The sequence below is a fragment of the Neolamprologus brichardi genome, chromosome 23 (assembly GCF_056152115.1).
Source record: "Neolamprologus brichardi isolate AB-2024 chromosome 23, ASM5615211v1, whole genome shotgun sequence".
Classification (NCBI taxonomy): Eukaryota; Metazoa; Chordata; class Actinopteri; order Cichliformes; family Cichlidae; genus Neolamprologus; species Neolamprologus brichardi.
The window spans coordinates 19802210-19823098 of NC_142125.1; the positions used below are offsets into that span (position 1 = coordinate 19802210).

Genomic DNA, 20889 nt, shown 5'->3' on the forward strand with positions numbered 1-20889 from the left:
AGAGTCTTTCTTAATTCCCCCTCCTGCTCTGATGAGTGACAGCGATGACCCAAGCACTTCATTCAGAGACATTTCCACACTGGAAAAGTGAAAGCGGTCACTCGTTCCAACTGTCGGCGACAGGAAACCGGCTCCCTCCTCAGCAGACCCTCTGAATCGCGTCTTCCTCCAAAGCAAACACGGCCCAGACGATGGTGTGACAAGGCTTAGCTGGTCGCCTGAAGGAATCCAGCCCCCGTACCAGCGGGCCCCCCGTGGCTGGCCCAAAATGAAGTAAAGTGGGCTATTTCTGCAGGCGTTCAGGGACCGGGGCTGTCCGTCACGCTGTCAGGGGCAGAGTGAGAGGAATGGACCTGGAATGCTGACTCACTCAGGTCTGAGGCCCCCAGAGGCCCCAGGAGGCGACGTTATCCCCTCCCGCCGCTCGGTGGAGAGCAGATAATGATCCGTGGCCCTGACCCCGCCGCTCCCAAATCCCAGGTCACCCTGAGAAATTCCCGCAAGAGCGCCCGCGTGTGTGTGTGTGTGTCACACAGGAAGAATTTTAATGCAATCCAGAGATCAGCTGGCTCACCTCCTCCTCCTCGCTCTCTGTCTTCTTCGTCTCTGATCAGGCAGCCCGGAGTCGAGACACACCAGGATGCAATTAGCAGGACGTGAAAACTGCAGCGAGGACGAGCAAGGAGACGATGAGAGAACCATGTGGAGAGAGAGTCAGGCAATGCCCTCGTGGAGCTTTTCCAGATTAAAAACCTGAGAAAAATGTTAACAAGAAACATAACTCCATAAAGCTGAGCGAGCCACCCCCAAAAGGCTCTGTTTATGTGGTGGTAAAATAAAGACACGACATCTTCTGTGGTTTCGTGTTATCGCAACAGCTAATTAGTTCTGATGTTTTGGGTAAACTTCCCAGATCCGAGAAGAACCCATGAAAGAAAAACAGCGCCTTAATGACAAATAAAAAGGGCCATTAAAAGGATGCTCAGAGCTTGTAAAAACAGACGGCTGGGTAAATGAGAAGCAGGAATGCACCTTTATTAAACACAACCTGGGCTTTGTCTTCATGCTTATCTGACACAAACAGTTTTTATCTAATGTAAGAGGAATCTGAGTTTACAGGAAAAAGTTAGATGCGTTTGGAAATTCTGCTTGTATTAAAACAAAACGACATCTGTTGCTACAGTTATTAGCTTAGCGTTGCATAAAGGCTGGAAATGTGGAACCATTAGCATGGCTCTGCTAGAATGCAACAAAACACCAATCAGCAGCTGGTTTGTAACTTATCTTTTGCGGGCAAAGTCAACATTTTGTGACTTTCTGTGACATCAAAATTAGATTTTCTGTTAGCTAGTCATTGTTTGTAGCTTAGCTACAATTGTGGCTAGCTTTAGAAATTTTAGCTAATGCCTTTCTTTATTCTTTCACAGCCAAAGCTTGCTACAAAATGACTTTGTCAGCTCAGGCTGTCTTGCTTACTAACAGTTTCAAATCTCTCCTGAATCCTTTAGCTTAAAGAAAATACATCTAACTCACAGCTGTATCTTTCTGTGATAGGTATAGGTTGTTACTTTTAATTGTGCAACACTTTGGTCAACGTCCATTGTACTTAAACGTGATATAAAAACAGACTGACCTGGCTTGTTGTGAGAAAATGATAGCAATAAACAAAACAAATTATGAATAAAGGTTGTGAAAGAAACCAGAATTATGCTTTTCAAAGTGAACAGCAATTACACAGAGAGCTAAAATAATCCTGACGTAGTGAAATATGTTTTTAGCTCCTCTTTCCTCCGATGACCCCTCCCCTAAGCCTGGATAGAGTAAATATGAGTTCTTCCTCACCACAATCAGCAAATGCTCCTTAGAGGGGATTGTTTGATTGTTCAAGTATTGTAGGGTCTTTATCTTCACTTTAAAGGGCGCATTATAGCAACGATAGCACATGCTTAAAGTGAAGTCACATTAGCTGGCCCAAGTCACACTTTGGTGTTGTTTAGGCATTCACTTCTCAATTTTTTGAACCTCAAGCATGCAGCATGGCCAGGTTGAAGGCACCAGTCTATTGTCATTTTAATGACAAACCAGTGGAATGATACAGAGGTCCTTAGATTATACAAAGGGAGATGTTGCAAGAGCTTGAAAAACAGGTTTTGTCTTAATGGCAACTTCTGTCATTCAGGTTGGTTTCTCGCACTGGACCATGAAAGATGATTAGGAAACTGCAGGAGTACAACATTTATTGTATTGTAGTTTGAAGTGAGATGGGTGGGTTGGATTTGTGGCTGAGATGAGGATGTTTCATCACTTTTAGCATGAGCATGCACAATTTAGCATGTTCACTCAGGTGTCTTCCCATATGGACAGCTGAATGTTGTTTCCTTTCCCTGGATGATAGCAGGTATTCATCCATCATGTACTATAGAATCAAGGGCACCAAAGCTTTAATTGCCTTATGGGAAATGTAGGATCCAGCGTTTTTGGAGCTTGGCTCATGCCTTGGATGAAAAAAAGTCCAGATACTCTGGTCTTTGTTGTTTTAAGTTTTTGGAATTATACCTCAGTAATTTATCCCAACACTGAGCCGACAAACACAGATCAGGAACCATGCATCCGGCTCTTCAATCCCAGAAACAGAAAGCACAGTCACACAATTTCCTCCTCCAGTAATTATGTCCGGAAAAACAACCAATAATCAGTCAGACACATGCGCTTGTGTTTACACCCGACACAGGGGGAGTGTGTGGAGTCAGTTAAGGGCTTTAGCTGTGTTTTATGAGCCTGTTTGGAGCTCCAGAGGAGACTCAGGCTGTTTGGATGGAAAGAGCGTGAGTAGAAGAAAGCATTTTCCCGGCGCTGTCAGTCCCAGTTTGAGTCGGGGCTGCAGCTTCCCTCCACACAGTCCATCATCCCGTCTAGTTCAAAGACCGTCTAGCTGCAGGTCTTTGTCAAAAGCCCAGTTGGATATCTTTTATGTTCAAGATGTAGGATTTCTTAGGACAACTTTGATTATTTATTTATTCCACTTCTCTTGTGTGATAGTGCCAATATTTTACACGAAAGTGCTCAGCTTGCTCTGAAATTCATGTTGCTTTATTGTAGCCCTTTTGCCTTTGAAATTTCTCTCTTCTTTTTTTGAAGTCTCCTCTCTCCCTCTCTGCCTTCCTCGGCTAACTCTCTTCTTCTTCTTCTTCTTTGCCTCTCTGTTGTTGCAGCCCCCCACCACATCTTCCCAACCTTCCACACGCCGATCCCGATTGACATGCGCCATCACGAGGGACGATACCACTACGAGCCTCATGCACTCCACGCCATGCACAGGTAAGTGACCGCCTTCTTCTTCTTCTTTTGGGTAATTATCTCCAAAGAGGCTTCTTGACTAAACTGGCTTCAAGTCATCAGATCTTCTTGATGCAAATAGTTATTTCATATTCAGTTACTCCAGAACAGTACAGAGGTTGTTTTTTTCTTCTTTTTTTTAACTCTGGAGGATTTGCTGTGATAGCACGCTAGCTGATGAGAGCTGAACGTTTGCCAAGTTCAATATCAAAAGCAGATGACAACATGCTGACTTCCAAAGTGAATAATCAATGCTAGTTCCTAAATTTCCCCTCTACAGCCCTTGTTTCCGATACAGTTTGATTATGTGGGCAAGCTTTGCTCTTCTGGCTCCAGCCGTCTGGGGATGAAACACTCTGATGCTTGAGAAGTCTGAAGTTCAGCTGCTCGGATCCAAACTGGTAAAAATCTCACCGAGAAGAGAGGAAAATATTCTCCTTTAATAGCTGAGGTGCCACTAAGCAAGGCATTTTACCAGCAGGAGGAAGATTGCCAGCTTTAACTGAGGTTCCCTGTTTTCAGTGGTGTTGAAAGTATTAAAGTTTTACTACACTGGAGGTTTTTGTCCTCAGTTTGGTACAAGATTTACGGACTTCTTATGTAAATGAAAAGCTCTTTAAAGATTGATGTTTTCCTTTTAAGAAATAAGTTATATCAGATCAGGTCTAGCAGTGAAAAATAAGAATAAACATGCCCACAGTGTGGATATACTAGTGGAGTGGATATACTAGTTACATTTATGGCTACTACTAGCTATATTTATTTCCCTTTCTGTTTCTGACTAAGTGAAAAGCTAAATAAAATTTAAGTTGGATGGTATCAATCTGCAGCTCGCTCCATTAGCAGCGATCGGCAGGGCCGGATCCATCACTGATGACATAATACACCCCACCTCCGCCCAGCACCTCTTTATATTCATTAATGGCTTGTTGTGGAGCTAATCTGTGTGGTGCAGGCCGTGTTGCCCCCGAGCTACCACCATAATTAAACTCCTGGAGTATAGAGGTCACAAAACAGGCTTCAGTGCTGGTGGTGAGTCCGACTTCTGGGTTGCAGTGAGGTTCAGTCACAGATGAAATCCCATTTATTTTCTCTAGGGAAATTCACTTTGTTGTGAAAACTCTGTCGGTTTTGTTCTTGCTTTTATTTAAAAGTCAAACCAGAATTTTTCCCCTGAATTCTCCAAAACCTATAACTGTGCAACAGACTAAATGAGACTTTGGTTTCACTTCATTTCACAGTTTGAAAGACTCTGAAAATGTTTCTGGTTTAAAGTTGGTTCTCAAAACAGCGGTTAGGAAAGTCACTCCTTATGTTTTCAACTTTTATGGAGAGCTTTTGATCAAAATACATGAGTTTCATCAGCAGCTGGAGTCATTTGCAAGGTCAGGAATGAACTTCACAACAGCCTTGCAAACTCAATCTGCTGATGAGGTCCATTTAGCACAATTCAAAACTCCAAAAAGACTTCTAAAGAAACTTTACAATAAAGCCATTATCCCACAGGAACTGGAGCCATGAATTTTATCGGAATCTTAAACCTCCCAGCTATTTGGAAAAAGTCATTGAGATGTCAGGTTAACCCCAATGGGGAACAGAACTCTTTCAAGTGGTGAAGTCGACCATCATCCATGTCCAAACAGCCTTTGACTCAACATACTTTATATGTAGATACATACTTCACTGATCTAGGTTTTAGCTTTGTTTCTGTTTCTGATTTTTATTAAATTTTCCTCTAAAAGGATGATGGGTCCACAAGAGGGTTGGACCATGTGGCTAACATGTTCCATTGATTGTCTGTCCATAGATGCCTTGATCTGTTGGGGTGGTTGAGGTCTGTTGAAGTAATATCTGATTAGGATGCTTCTAGGTGAGGGATTTTGGGTATGTCCTCCTGGGCAGACCCAGGACATGCTGGAGAGATTATATCTCTTGCCTGGCTTGGGGATGGGAGAGGGAGGTCTGGGCTTCTCTGCATATACTGATATCTCTGTATCTTGACCCAGATAAGTGTATTTTTATTTGTTAAAATTAAATTCACTTTTATTTATTTAACATCAATTCACAACAAGAGTCAATTCCAGGTACTCTAGTATCTAGTATAGTAAGGTAGAGAGAAAACCCCACCGACCATAAGATCATCTGTAAGCAACACTATGATGATTCACTCTTATTGGTAATTATTTTAATTGCTGGATTTGAAGTTTAACTCGGGATCCACCCACTACCCTTTACATGAAGTATATGAGTCTGGTGATGGCTACTTCATAACATTAACTATCAAATTAATATGTAAACGGCCTTAAGGTTAATTAAGGGTCTGGTGATAGATGGCAATATCTGAGATTAGTGACATTCAGGTGGTTCTGCAGGTTGTTTCCCCATTATTGCATTAAATTTCATAATTATTGGAAGATTTATGTTTGATTTAATCCATCACTATAATTTCATGTTGGTCTCTTCGAATGAATTTGCATGTAAGGAGCAGCTACACTGGCAATCCCAATTAAAACAAGAGAGAAACCAGGAGGAGGGTATTTGTTTTATTGACTTTAAACTAGAGCAGAGACATTATACACAGTCTATGGGACAATCTTGAAACACTAAAGATGGTTTTCCTACCCCTGCCCCCAAAGAGCTAATAAAAAAGCCAAAATGGGAAACCAATCCTGACACATTAGAGGTTTATACTTGTTTCAGAAGTAGCTGTAATGTGTTTTCTGTTTTATGGGTGTGTGTTTTCTTTATTGTATTTAGTTTTAATTATTGGGTTTTGAATCATTTTAAATTTCACTGATCTGCATGAAACATGCTAAAGAAACAGAGTTTGATTAATGATTACTTGACTGGTTTGTGCTGCCTCTTGAAGACTGAAGTGGAGTATTCCTGCTGTGTCCCAAATTAGAATAAGGACAAATGTCTTCTCCCAAAAAAATACATCGTTAGCAGGAGTGAAGGCCTGCTAGTGTTAGAAAACTTGTAGTGAAATAATAAAACTTAAAGTATTTTAACAAAAACAACAAACAGAAAGTGCACATCTTAATTGTAAACTTTTAAAAAAGTGAGCTATATAAAATCAGGCAGAGGGCTGCCGCATTCGTGGCACACTTTGAACAACGAGGAGACTTCAGAGTTACTTTATCACAGAAGAAAAACTGGCGGCGGGACAAAAAAAGTCAATAGAATCCTCCAAATAGTACTCTTACATTTAAATTCACAGATTTGATGGTGATGCATACTTCGCGCCTGGCGGAAGCAGGGCTATTCATCACGCCGGCTGGGAGAAGGGAGGGAGGGGGTAGGGAGGGGATGGCTGTCCGCGGACTCGGCCACCTTGATTAATGTGATTTGATCTTGACAGTGGACCCCTAATTCATCAAGACCTTGATCTAGCTGTCGCTCCCCCCTGCCTGTGCCAAATTCACCTAATTACAGGAACATTGCGCAGCAAATTAAGTGCGGTGTCATTTGTCGCCTGCCGCGGCACTTTATTACACACTCGTGGCAGCGTGTCAGAGGTCCCCTCCTTGATTGTCTAACATGACATCTCGCCGCCGTCCCCTTTATCATTGTTTGCATATACCGTAATGAGAGGGCTGGTTATTTTGTCAGGCCTGTCATAAAAAGCAGCCGAGGGAAAGCTTCTTCTTTTTTTCCCTCCACTGGATGCACAGGACGCTTTTTCTTCCCGCGCCGTTGCCGGCAGATGACAGTAAGGTAAGAAGGTTGCAGATGAGGAACACTTCCTCCTCCGTGATGGTGTCTCTGCGGACGGAGCGAGTCTGCAAACAGCATCATGTATAAGGCAGGGATCAGATCTACATATTGAAACTTTTGGTGGAACGAAGTAACTTTTCTGAGAAGACATTTTTAGTTCTGTAGATGGGGCAATGAAGGACACTTTCCTCCTGCTCTATGGTTTACCTGCTTGTGCAGCACTTTGACACAGTCCACATTACAAAGTGATTCACAGGGGCAAGAAAATAAAAATCAAGAAAGATATAACAAAAGACCAAAACCTGAGCAAAATCAGGAAAGTCTTTACCCTAGAAGTTGCTTTTAAGATCAACTTTCCTTTAACTTTAAACTAAGTTATTTACACTACCAATCTGAGTTCCTGGAGATCGTTCCAGATGTTAGGGTCCTGTTAGTTTTCTGCTGGTTGCTTGACTCAATCTACAAACCTCTCAGAGATGTAGCTAGAAAACATGCCATTTAATGCCTTAGAAATAATTAACATCTTGCCATTTCCAGACCATTCAGGCTAAAGATGGGAATTTTTTCCAGTTTAAATGAAGAAAATCTCCACTTTATGGACACGCATCAGTATGTATGAGACTGGACAGATGAAAAGCCTTCTTCAGGAGAGCCAAAGTAGAAGAAGGGGAAACTGATCTCAGAATTCTTGTTCCAAGACATTCGTTAATAGATTTTTTCTGCAGTAATGGAGAGTAATGACAGTGTTGTAAAATACTAAACTCAGTTCTTTCTGTCCTGGTTAAAAGCCCAGCATCTCAGTTCTGTTTGATTAGATGGGTTTTTTTTAGATGCCTTTGTATCTGTAGATGCTAAACTCATGATGTGCTGGACAAAACTGAAGTTAATATTGAAGCTGATACCAAGATTTCCAAAAGTCATAATTTTATCAGAGAACCATCTAATGACAGAAATTTTCAAGTTAGAACCCAACAAGAAATTTCCCTTCTATACCTTATACACTGGAAACAGATAAGCGAGGAGTTACAGCAGCTCATGAGTCATGGACTTTGTGTTAAATTAAGCTAAATGCTTCCTGTTGCTTTTAGTGTCTTCTTGATGAGCTAACAGTTAAAAATTCGACTTAGATTTCCCTCCTTCATTTATGATCAGTTGTGGTGAGATAAAAGCCTGCTTTTTGTTAAGCTAGTACTACCATTGTTCCAAAAGATACTTGTTGAAAACCTTTCACCATCTGAGATAACAATTTGTAATTAGTAGTTAAACCCAGTATTTTTTAGTTTCAGCTAGTTTCAGGTGATTTTATTTATTATTTCATTTTGATGATTCAGTCTGTTCATTTGGGAAAAAAAAAATACTGTCCATCCAGCTTAGAACTGAGTTTTGTAAATTTGTCAAATTTGTGATTGACATGACATTCACCAATCAGCTGAAAGGAAGAAAAACTGGGTCAAAATTCGTACTCGTAAGTTGAAACTCACACACAGCCAGGGAAGCGCAGAGTAGTTTTTTGCTTTGTGTCTGTAACCAGACCTTAACAAAAAGAATTTGTAACTTTTTGCAAATATTTTTCACAAACAAATCTTTTTTCCACGCACACAAATTCTCATCTATAGATGCACGAACATAAAAATTTCAGATATTTTGGTTTACAAGGTTACAAAACTCAGTTCACAACTAAGCATTTGATTTACAAGTACAACATATTTATGACCACAATTTGAGCCAATAGTATATCAGTGTGTCTTCAGCAGTAACTCAAATTACTTGAAAGCACAACATATATAAAGAAAATAAATGTGGCCCAGAAACAGACTCCTGTGGCACACCACAACTAACAGATACCTAAGAGACACACACAGTTTCACAGCTATATGACAAAAGTGAATACAATGTTCATGTTAAAACTGTATCTCTGTCCATACAATTTTTCAGCTCAGAAAAAACCTTCTGAAAGTTTTTTTTTCAATTTCAATTTAAAGCTAGGCTTACATCTGCTTGTTAATATGGATTTCTATTATTTATTTGTCATTGCCTGACATGTCAAATGGTTTTATATTAATATTTAATAGAAAGACACCCAGAAAGATGTTATTTAACAATAAACACAACTTCTACACATCAGTGTGTAGACTGAATTTCTAAACTTATCCATACTTCATTAAAATTTGTTTTTTAGAGACGCTCATAAATAAAATAAATCTCCTCAAAGCTTTAAAGAGAAAACAAACTGAGGATGAAATGATGAATTGACTTCTGAAGCAGGCCATGATTTGCAGCCCCATCTTCTGTTTGTTTGTATCTAGGTCATTTCTTTTACCTCATGAGGCGTTTGGGGGTTTCAGGTTGGCGATGGTGGAGGAGGTGGAGGGGGCATTGTTGCCTGTTAAGTTTGAGAGGTCTGCTTCACGCAGCAGACTCATAAACCTACAGTGGAAGTTTATTCAGTGGCGCGCTGCTGCACGGCATGATTTATCTAAATCAGAGAGCTCGCCGGGCCCGACACCAGAGACGAGAGTCACTGTCACACTGTAATTCATCTCTGGTGTCATCCATGTATATGTGCACGCACACACTCACAAATAAAACAAAAATAAACAGAAGGATGCAGAAGAGTCCATGTAGCTCAGATGCATCTTTTACTGCACAGGAGTTTTTGAGGCCCAAAAGACAAGATATGAAGGTATACTGTTCATGTGGAGGTTTAACTGTGGAAAATTAAGCAGAATTGAGTCATAATAGCATTAGAGATCAACTCAGTGAAACTGCTGTTTCAGAGTCTGTCTGCCAGTCTGTTACCTCCAGTTTAAAAGCTTTGTAAAACACAGAAACAATCACGGCTCAGCTGTTTTTTATTGTCTAACTTCATGATCCATCAGCAGCACTAACAACTTGGGAACCAGACGAATCCAAGAGCTTATGTGCAGAATGCCTCTGGCACTCCTCTTGTTCAAACCAGGCCAATCACAGCCGTTTATCTAATATAGAGTAGGCCTAAAAAAACAACCTAGATGGCTGCTGCTGATATGGCCTTTTGAATCTGCCGTTGTCCGGTAAAAGAACTGGTTGGTAGATTTCCTCTAAGAGTGCATTTAAATGGACCTGAAGTCTTTGTTGATAAGAAAAACATGCTGGTTGCACTGTGTCCCACATCCTGCTATACTTCTGTTCTTTAGCTAGGTAGAGATTAATGTGTATAATAATGCATAATAGTGCACTGCAGGCTAAAAACAGAGCAGAAGGGGTGATAATCAGAGAAAAACATTCAGAATTTCTAGTTTAAAGTCATTAATTTGTGCTAAAATTAAAATTAGATTATTTTTTATATAGAAAGCATTAGATTTGCAAAAACAGTCTCAGAAATCATCAGACATAAAAGTCATATTTATGAACTTTGCCAGGTTAAAATGACACTGCAGTGTATTTTGCCTGCAGTTAATGGCCTGATTGCTTCTACTGTAAAACTTAACAAAACCGGGAGTCTGTGAGCACTGACTTACCTTTAAAGACGGTTTCAAGTGGCCATTAGAGGAACTGCACTTCCGAACTGCACTTCCGCACAACTGCGGCGCTGCATTTTTCAGTTGAAGAAGTTGCCGCTTCATTGCATGCAGTGATGTAAAAACTTTTGAAAGTTCAGAAATGTGTGTTGTACATTTAAGTTGCATTAGATCAGATTTGAATTCTTGCAGATAGAAAAGCAGCTGTAAAAGAAGTAACAGTAGATGGAAAAAAGTCTCCCGATGCATAAAACAAATTGCGCTCAGTATTATTTGAAGAACTGAGATGTATACCATAAGATTACATTTTTTTCTCAAGAGACAGAAGACAGGGATCCTCTTTGTTACCACCACCTATTTCCGCCTCTCCCGGGCGGCTCCTTCCTGTCTCAGCCTGCTGCATGGGGCCAAATCAGGACACGCTTCGAAGGTCGAGCATTGTGCTCAACCTGCAGCCTGCTGGCACCTTCCGAACATCTGAATATTACATGACTAGCTCTTAGTGTGCTTAAACAAAGCTTTCAGGTTAGATTTAAAGAGAGAAATATTTATATTCTCATCTGATTCAGACTGTGATTGTTGGAGGAGCTTGTTATCACGGTAAACAACCCAACTTAGGCTGGATTCAAAGACAGACAGGCCTCAGGCTGTTACATGACGAGAGTGTTAATATTTCAAACTGACCAAGGGGCTGATTATGTTTTTGGGTGGAAAATCAGATCTTTATCGTGTGCATGGGGAGACAGAAAAACATTGCCTCAGTCGTGATGCAATCCAACGCTCTGGCTGTGAGGCAGTCAAGTCTTTGTTGGATGGACAGACAAGGGAGAGAATGTATTTTTAATGAAGCAGCCAGGTGAGAGATAGAAAAGATTTGGTGAACGTTAAGCAGAGGTCGTTGCACAGATGTGGAGATGACTGACTGAAACATCAGCTGTGGGTTCAGATTCAAACTACTTGAATGAATAATGATAAGAACTTTTTCATTTTGATTAAATGTTCAGTAGTTTTATTGACATTTCTAACTTTGAAATTGGTCAAAACCCCGAAAGGTCTTTCGAGCCTGTGGTTAATAAGAAATAAAAGAATTCTTTTCATCTAGCTGAGAAACTTTCCTCCTTCGCGAGAGGTTTTTGCTGACACTGATGATTGACTTTGGCAGCGACTCTTTGAAATTCCGCTGTTGTGGTGAAACATGAGATCAGCACATTTTAGTTCAATTAATACTTGATGACAGAACTTTTATTTTCTCTTCCTGCATCATGTTCTCCATTAACCATTGGCTTTCAGGATAAAATTTCATTTTTTTTAAACACATACTATGGTTTAATCAAAAAGTGCACCTTCAAACTATGAACTCTCTCTTTCTCTTGAATTACTCATTGATTTTTACCATTTTGACAAAGCCCCTCTGGACTTCCAAGCTCTTTGGAAACCTGCTGTATTTTATTTTATAGATATGTTTAATACTATCACTGGGGACATAGCCAAGATAGACCAGGGGCAGCCACACCTAGCAGAGAAAAAAGCCTGGCAACTCAACACAATGAAGCCCGTTACAGAGCTATACATGTATTGACAGAACTGGAAGTACATCCAGTGAGTACTGTTTTTTGATTGTTCGAGGCAGTTCTGCTTCAACAAATCCATACAACCTTTGCTCCAAGTTATACAAAATGCTCCAGAACCAGTGGAGTCACAATCCAAAGACAAAGTGAAGAATAAAGTGAAATCAAGCCAAAAGCCAGTCCTAAAACTATGAAGTTCAAAACGAAATCTGCAGTCAAGTCCTAAACCAAATACAAAGTCAAAAATAAAATTATAAGATAACCAACTCCAAAATGAGTCTAAAACCCAACTCTAAACTGGAGCAAAACCAGGCTAAAAGTATGTGAGGACCAAAGGACTGAAAATCCAGCTGTTTTAGCCAAACCCAGCAAAAATCTCCAAAGCCAAGTCTCAAATGGCCCAAAGGTGAGCTGAAAGACCTAAAATAAAAGTCAGTATGTAATCCAAAAACCATGTGCAAAGAGGTTCGAAATGAAGTGCAAAGCCATGTTAGAAATCATATAAAAAGGAAGAATAAAATAAGATAAACAAATTAGTCCAACACCTGATCTAAAGCCAAGTTCAAACCGCAGTGTAAAACAAAGTCCAAATTAGAATGGATCTAGCCAAAAATGTATGAAACTAAGACCAAAGACAAGGCAACAGTGAGAGTGAAAAAACCTCAAATAATGTCAAAAACAGTCTAAACTATGCACAAAGCAGTCCGAAGCCAAGTTAACACCTAAATATGAAATCAAGAATAAAACATGGCATTACAAAGTCTGAAATGTATCTTAAATCAAAGACAAAGTGGAAGCTTGTCTAAAACCAAATGCAAAAGCAGTGTATGGCATGTGTAAAATCAAGTACAGACATGCAATCCAAAAATCGTGCCCTGATCTGAACCTCATGGTGTCAGTCTGAGATGAAGTGACTGTGACAAGTAAATCTGACAGAAGAACTCTGAGAACATCTCCAGTTTTTCAAAGCTTGCTCACTTCACATTTAGTACAAATATACTTTTGTGCATATATTTGTGTGACTCTGAAGTTCACAGATTCAGGACAAAGGTGTCAGCTTTGCATTCTTTTATCAGGCTCATCTTCCCCAAACCGCAGAATCAGCCGTCTTCCAGATAACCTTACACAGGTGAAAGACGCCCACAAAATGCCCCGTGGACAAAAGTGTAATCTGTAGAGGCTGTTCTCCTCGCCGTGCAGCACTTCCTCCCCCACTGTCTGCTCGTCCCATGACCCTGATCTCACCCCTTCCTCCTCCTCTCCCAGATCAAAAGCTCGATAGAGGAACCGCGTTAGACGTGATATCACTCTCAACACTCTGTGTACACTGAGGTGGATGCTGGGAGGATTGGGTTCGCAGATGGATTACTCACCGTCACCGCAGGAGTTTGTGAAGTGTGAGGGCGCTTCAGGTGGTCGTGTCAAAGTGTGCTTCATGTTGATGGCACGCAGCTTTTAAAGGGGGGAGATCCTAAATCTGGAAGCTAACAAGTATTATGTTTGTATATCCAATTCCTCTTTGCTCCATTGTTACAAAAGTGTGAACATAACCTCTGGAGCTGGTTGCTGATTGGGTTAAAGAAGTGTAAAGATCAACTGCAGTATGCAGCAGTTTGCATATAATTTGTCTTTTCTTTTCCAGCCCTGCAGGTTTGGCCGGCAGCCCCGTCATCTCCGACATCTCCCTGATTCGCCTCTCGCCAGCTGCAGTGGCCACGGGTGACTCTCCCTTCAGCCCGCCTCACCCCTATGTCAGCCCTCACATGGAGCACTACCTGCGCTCTGTGCACAGCAGCCCCACCCTATCCATGATCTCAGCAGCCCGAGGACTCAGCCCTGCGGACTGTAAGTTCACCCATCTTCTCTTTTTTATCTATGAGACAAAGAAAGACATTTATTTCTCTGTCTGCTTTTACTCTTCCACGTTGTCCAATCAGTTTTCAGGGGACAAATTCAACCTATATTGTTGTAAAATGTAACATTATTTCAATGGATTTTTAAGCTTTATACATCATTTACACATTTTACCATCTTTGGCTTAGTTTGCCGTCAGGACCTTAAAATCCTTATTTACTTTTATATAGCTGTTTTTTACTGCCATCTTCCCAAGCTGGCAGACAAAACAAATACGCATTTTCATAATTCATTCACGCTTTGGACAAATCACTTATTGGAGGATCTCTGCAGATTATTAGGTATTGGAGAAGGATATTTGCTTTGTCTCCTTCTAATTATGGATACATGTAACTATTTTAATATGTCTAACTAGTCTTTAAGCTGAAATCAAAAACAAATCCCAGCTAAACTGAAGCTTATCTAATCCAAGTGTGAAACCAACTCCAAAATCCAGTCAAATGCCATTCAAAACCATGGACAAAACCAGTCTGAAAGCCAAATATAAAAACAAATAATACTTTTTTAATTGGTTTCTTTCTAAGAAACCAAACTGCAGGTTCTTAACATTACAATATAAGTGCGTTGAGGTGACTTTTGATGTGAGCTGGAGCTATATGAATAAAAGTATACCAATTGAATGTATCATAACCAAGCCAAAAACTAGTGTATGAGAAGTATCTTTTTAAAAATGTAGATATTTTAAATTCTTTTGAATAAATCCAAAGATATGAAGCCATTGTAGAAAATAAATGACCTCCAAGCATGTTAGGCTAGTTATATTTTGTATTTATCATAAAACTTTATGGTTTTATTTCCACTGGTTGAAAACTGCTTTGGAGCATCATTAAGTAATATTGTGATTTTAGAAGGAACTACTTATGACTCAGTCGGCAGTCTGGGTTTGAAGTGTTTGGTGACATGTTTTGGGGTCTTTCTGCAGGGAAACCTTGACCTCTTCATCCTTCCACATTGATACTAAGAGGATCCTTTTAGAAACACTAAGTTGAAATTGATAAAACAGTGCTGGCAAACCCTCAACAATCCCCCACCCCTCCTCAAAATCTACCCGGACGTGATGACAACTCTTTCCTCAGCGCTGAATTACAATAACAGATTGGAGCGCGGTGGTGGGACGGGGTATAAATCTTCTTTTACAGTCTGTCAGTGGTAATGTGGCAAAGCTTTTAAAGTGAAATAAGCAGCCGCGCCTGAGATCAGCCCGTGATAAAGCTGCACCAAAGGAGAAAAGATTGTTGAAAGACAAGGTGTTGAGTTTGGAAATGAAGACTGCTAGCCTTCCAGGTGACCTCTTTATTCACCTCAGCATGGAGATGTGACTTCCTGTTATTTTCACATCGCTGTTAAAGGACACTTTGGCAACAAAAAAATTTAATATGTGAAAAAAAGTCAACTGGAGCCCGTTTAAATAAGCATCTTTTTGTTTTTCAGACGTTCTGCAGTTTTTAACCTGCCGGCTCTCTTCCTGCACTGCGTCTCTTTTCCCACAGCTTCATCTGATTAACTAGCTCTCTGGTCATCATTCAGAAGTTTTTAAGGTGGAAATGTGATCCTGTGAGGGCGAATTAAGGGCAGCTACTTCAGCTATGAAGTCAGCACGAGCACGGCGTCTGCTCTTTTTTACGCCCAGAGGCCTGATGTCGTCTGAAAGATCGATTAGGACTTGAGCAGGAGGCAGAGACCCTGAAAAAAGGGAGCAAGACACAATGTGAGGACGTGGAGGAGAAAAAACAGATTCATAATTTAGACTTTCAGGTGCTGACACATTTAAAATGATCTTACTATGTGCAGATGTTAACACCAATACGATTCACGAGTTTGCATTATAAAGTAGCTGTAGGCTGCCTTAAAAATCTATAAACTAGATTAATTGGCAGATTAATTAAGTGGCTGCAACCACCTTAAAAACTGAAGAAAAAGTAGTGAAATTAGGTAACTAAACTCATGATGTGAAAGTTCCTCCACTGTCCATCAAAATAATCAGTAAATCAGAACTAATATTTACACTCTGGAGTCTTTGACCTTTACATACACCAACAACATAAAGACTTGTTTTCCTTGTGTGACTGAAGAAATGGGGGGTTGGTGGGTGGGAGCACCTACACGGGCTGTTGCACATCAGCGATCCAGCTCCACCCCATTGGCCCCTCTCCCCATTCAGAGATCCCCTCAGTGTGAGGCACCAGGAATTTACCCCTCTCCCCCTTCCCTCCCTCCTCCTGTTTAGCCATTCACTCCATCCCTGCATCCATCTATCCTCCCTGTCCTAATTTCCTGTTCTCATAGCTTTCTTTAACTCTGCTCATTCGCACCCTCTCTGCTTGCTCCTGCAGTGGCCCACGAGCATTTGAAAGACCGTGGGCTGTTTGGACTTCCTCCTCCTCCACCTGGAGCCAGTCCGGCTGAGTATTATCACCTAATGGCGAGCCACCGGAGCCCCTATAGCGAGCTGCTCATGCAAGGGGCCGGGGCCACGGCGGGGGCCCACCTGTCTGACTACATCGCTCCCATTGATGGTGAGTACCTCTGAGATTTGACTTGAAAGGTTTCCAGCTGCAGTTTCAAAGAAATATTTCCTAACTTCTCTAAGCCCCTAGTTTTGGTTTTCTGGATTCCTGTGATTTTTAGGTTAAGAAGTTCAGACATAGTACGATGACAGTAAATGAAAAAATGTGAAACTGCAGTTCCTGTCATTACCAGTGGAAGGTGCCTCCAAAACTGAGTCGGTCCCCATAGACTGCCATGTTACAATGTCCAGCTTTACAGCAGTGATGCACCCATACATTCTATTTAACTTCGGCCTTTTGCCCCAAACAGGTCACCTGGTTGTAACAAAAAAACAGAAAGGAAAAGGGGCTTTAAAATATCAAGGATATGAGTGACAATGTACGCCACCGTATGCTATACGCAAATGGTAAAAATGTGTGGAAACAGTTTTAAAGTTGAAATAAAACCTACATTTGAACCTCTTTTGGCTTTTCATATTGTTGATTTTGACTTTCCAATCCAATGTATAGGAAAAAAAAGGAAACAAACATTTCAGTTAAGTTTTTATAAGTTTATCTTATTTGTTTTGTCTTTTCTTTGGGAGATGAATCACAAACTACAAGTGTATCTAATCTGGTTATAAGAGTTGTATATACTTCTGATATCAAGCAGTGTATCTGTGTATCTTATGTGTTTTTATAGGTTATTTGGGGTGTTACTGTGTTGTGAGCGTTATTTCAGGTGGCAAATCCTGTATCACGTAAAAAGTCAGTTCATCCAGCTGACTAAAACTGACTGTAGAAAGGTCTCTTTTCCCACCAGCCCACCCGGCTCTACCCAATGAGCTGCTTTGACCCCGATTAGGGAGATGAAATTCGTATCACGTTGGAGATGAAACAGAGATCACAGGAGAGGTGTATAAATAAAAAAGCCCTGTGTACATTTTTCATGTCAAACATCTTCAAACATCTAAAGGGCTTCAGGTATTGGACATGTGCTGAGCAGCTCGCCTCCACACCCGGCCTCCACCAGCACTTTTCCGTAAACATGGAGGACTTATTGTGGTGCTGTGATATTTCCACTGTGGGGCACTTTTGGCTGCAGTAGGTATATTTAATGTAATGGATGCCTGCTTTGATCCGGCGCTTTGCTCTGCACCTTAAAAGGGTACCCGTGTCTGAGAGTGAGACTAATAGTGGAGGGGAAGTCCTGGTGATGAACACCAGAAAGCTTCATCTGTCTGAGTCATTGTGATAATACCTGCCAGCTTCACGCCTCTGCACTTGCACAGATGTGACATTTCCTGTTAGTGTTTCTCATACAGTAAATTTCTAACTGGGTTGTAGGATATTTATGGCCATCTTCCTGCTCATCCTTTACTCACCTTTGCTTTTCTAGGTGCTTTACATAACTACTGTGTGCCACAAGACTCATATAAAAACACAGCAGGGAGAGAATTAGGTTCCTCTGGAAAAAAAATCTTTATAAGAGATGACTTTTTCTAAAATTGTGAGGCGAAAGATAGAATTCTGGTTGTTTTCCTCATAAATCTGACTTTTTCTGTCAGAAATCTAAAATTTTCTAGTAGAAATCTGACTTTAATCTTAAGTCTTTTAAAAAAAAAAAAGTTATGGGTACCCATCAATATATATTTTTTATTGGTCATAATCCTGAGCAGGTGTGCTGGAAGTTTTACACTAAAAGACAAAACTGGAGTGTGAGAGTATGAGAGCTGTTGATTCTTTTTTAAATATTATTGTTGGCATGTTTTTGACTCTCACGTCTGGTGTGGATGCACATATATATTAATTTTTTTGCTTTTTTATTGGGTTTTGTTCTAGGCACATGCTTAATAAGCAAACCTTGAGAGCAAACTAGTTGATGTTACGCTTCAGAAAAGTCTCAAACAGTTATTCCAATGCTACTCATGGATTCAGATTGATTTATCTGAAGTGCAATTATGGATAACATTTGTAACCTGCCAAGGGACTGCATATATAAATTGTCTTTAAGCTAACTTTGCAGCAATGCATCAAAAGGCAACATTTGTTAATATTGCACATGTTCCCTTTAAATTACAGTTTAAATAAAAAACAAAACAAAACAAAAGCAGCTTACTCTATACTCATCAAAGCAATAAGCTTATGCATTGCTTTTCAGCTGGCAGCTGGTTTCCAGTACTTATTTCAGGCCAGTGGTTGCCTTGGTAACCCGGTCACATGTGCTACTTTTCCATTGGAAGTTGCTTTAATTTATTGTTAATTTGTTGCCTCAGTGATGGGACTGATAATTCCAACAGCTATGTGGCGAAGTTGGTGACCTTCATTGACATTGGATAGTCTCTCATTGCTGCATAGCTGTTCATACACTCTTTAGTAATATTCTATACAGCACTAGTTACACATTTTAACCATCCACCATGTTTTACTCAAAAGGGTTTTGAAGGACGCATTCTTCAGGACCTCGTGTACCCGGTTAAGTAAAGGTTATACTTACTCGCTGCAACATCTTGTGCTACTAACTGGTTTTATACAAAAGTAAAGATTGTCACCAGTTTAGCTTCAACACATAGATGTCTTTCATTAATTTTGGATGATTTGGATTTTAAAGTATTTTGAAACAGTAAACACACTTATGTTAAAAGTCTACCTTTAAGTAACCAGGTCTTGTGTGACTGCTGCATATATTTGCTGTCTGCTTGGAACAATCATTCTCACCTTCTTCTTTATAGTAATATATGTAAATTCCAAAGCAGCTCAGGAAGTCTGAACTCATAGAAGAAAGCACAGTGATGTTTCCTCTATAAATGAACTATAATGAGCTTAAAGGACAGAACAACACATTTGCGTGGGAATTTTAGGTCTTTGCATTTCTAAAACCCTTACATGTGGTTTCTTGCTGGAGTATCCTGAGGCTGTAAAATGAAAAGGAGAACTCCAGGTTGTAACTTGCAACCAATCTATGAGGTCCACAATGACGCTGAAAACAGAGCACATCTGAAGTTAAAATATAAAAATATAATATATAAATGTACAAATAACTGGTGACTTTAGGCCTCACCCCAAGTTTTACAGTGAGTGATACGGTTGCCTGCTGAGCCGCTGAACGAGCCGTCAGCATGGGTTAAACTCTTCCCCACAGGCTTGTGAATGAGCTCGCTGTGTTATGGTGTCGGAGGCCAAAGTTGTGCTGCTGAGAGCTAAGGCAGGCTGCCAGCAGCGTGAAGCCGGCCAGCCGCGCTCACTAAAGCTGTCATAACTCAGTTTCCAGCCGTCCCGAAACACTGTGCAGACGCAGGAGCCAAAGCAAACGGAAAGCACGTTTGGCTCCGTCTCGCCAAAATGTCATTGTTAAGATATTCACTGAAACTGTGAGCAGGGAGCAGCAAGATCACTCTACCTGCCAAACGCGGTGAAATATTTCCATTCTTAGAAACGAGGGGAGGAAAGCTGGTGATGTTTGAGAAAAACTACTCAAAAGAAGCAACACATAAGGTATCTGTCTAACAGGAATGCTGTCTAAGATGCTTTCTTCATATTCATCTGCTGTGGTTGCTCTCAGTCCTACAAATATTTAGTTTTCTGCAAATCTGTTACCAGGCTTTTGGTATCAGAAGGTTTTGATTGGTTTGTTTTGGGGCTTTGTTAAAGCTGAGTAAAGATTCAAGGTGGAGATATTCAACACATGCAGCAGATCTACTAATTTCTGTTTTAAGATCTTTAAATCAGTTTTGTGTGTGTGGGTGAACAATTCCTCTCGTGTCTCCCTATCTTTGACACCATCTGTGGTAGTTTCATGTTGAATAAGTAACCTCGAAGTTTGTTGTTTTTGAACGTAATCTTTCACACCATCAGATCAGTTTTGTCTTCAGTTTGACTTGTTTATATTATAATGATTTAAAAACTTTCTGTTACAAATAAAACAGTCTCACGCTGCAGGTGAAAGAACAGAAACTTGGCAAAGTCATAACATGAGATTTTATTTTATAGCGATTACATCTTTATTTTCATGAGAAAAGGTCATCTTTTTTTTTAGGCATCGAATTTACTCATCTGTTACACGTTTTTATGGTCGATGGTCTGGTGTCTTTTTATTAGCTCCAGAATGAGAGATGTGCAAAGTGCAATCATGTAAAGTTAACCCAGAGAGCCGACACATCTGGGCCTAATCCGGGCTTCTTTTGGCACTTGGCGCGCTGGCGAGTGTCGTTTCTCCCAAAACAGAACATCCTTGACCTCTGGCTGCGTTGTGGCAGCCATGCTAACCCCATGTTTATGCAGTCATTCAAGGCCAAAGAAAACTGCAGATGTGGGCCGCATCTGGGCCAAACATTCACTTCTATCTGGGAAGCATCTTTGACTGGTTTT

General features: G+C 40.5%; 1 protein-coding gene across 1 annotated transcript in view; it reads left to right on the plus strand.

Annotated features, from left to right (window-relative positions):
• LOC102796796 (transcription activator GLI2.L-like) overlaps nt 1-20889 on the plus strand; it is a 91299-nt gene that overhangs the window by 46107 nt on the left and 24303 nt on the right. The window contains exons 3-5 of the mRNA XM_006800296.2: nt 3213-3318; nt 13764-13966; nt 16369-16551. Of these exons, the coding sequence (XP_006800359.1) occupies nt 3213-3318; nt 13764-13966; nt 16369-16551 (492 nt within the window). The remainder of the gene's footprint in view (nt 1-3212; nt 3319-13763; nt 13967-16368; nt 16552-20889) is intronic.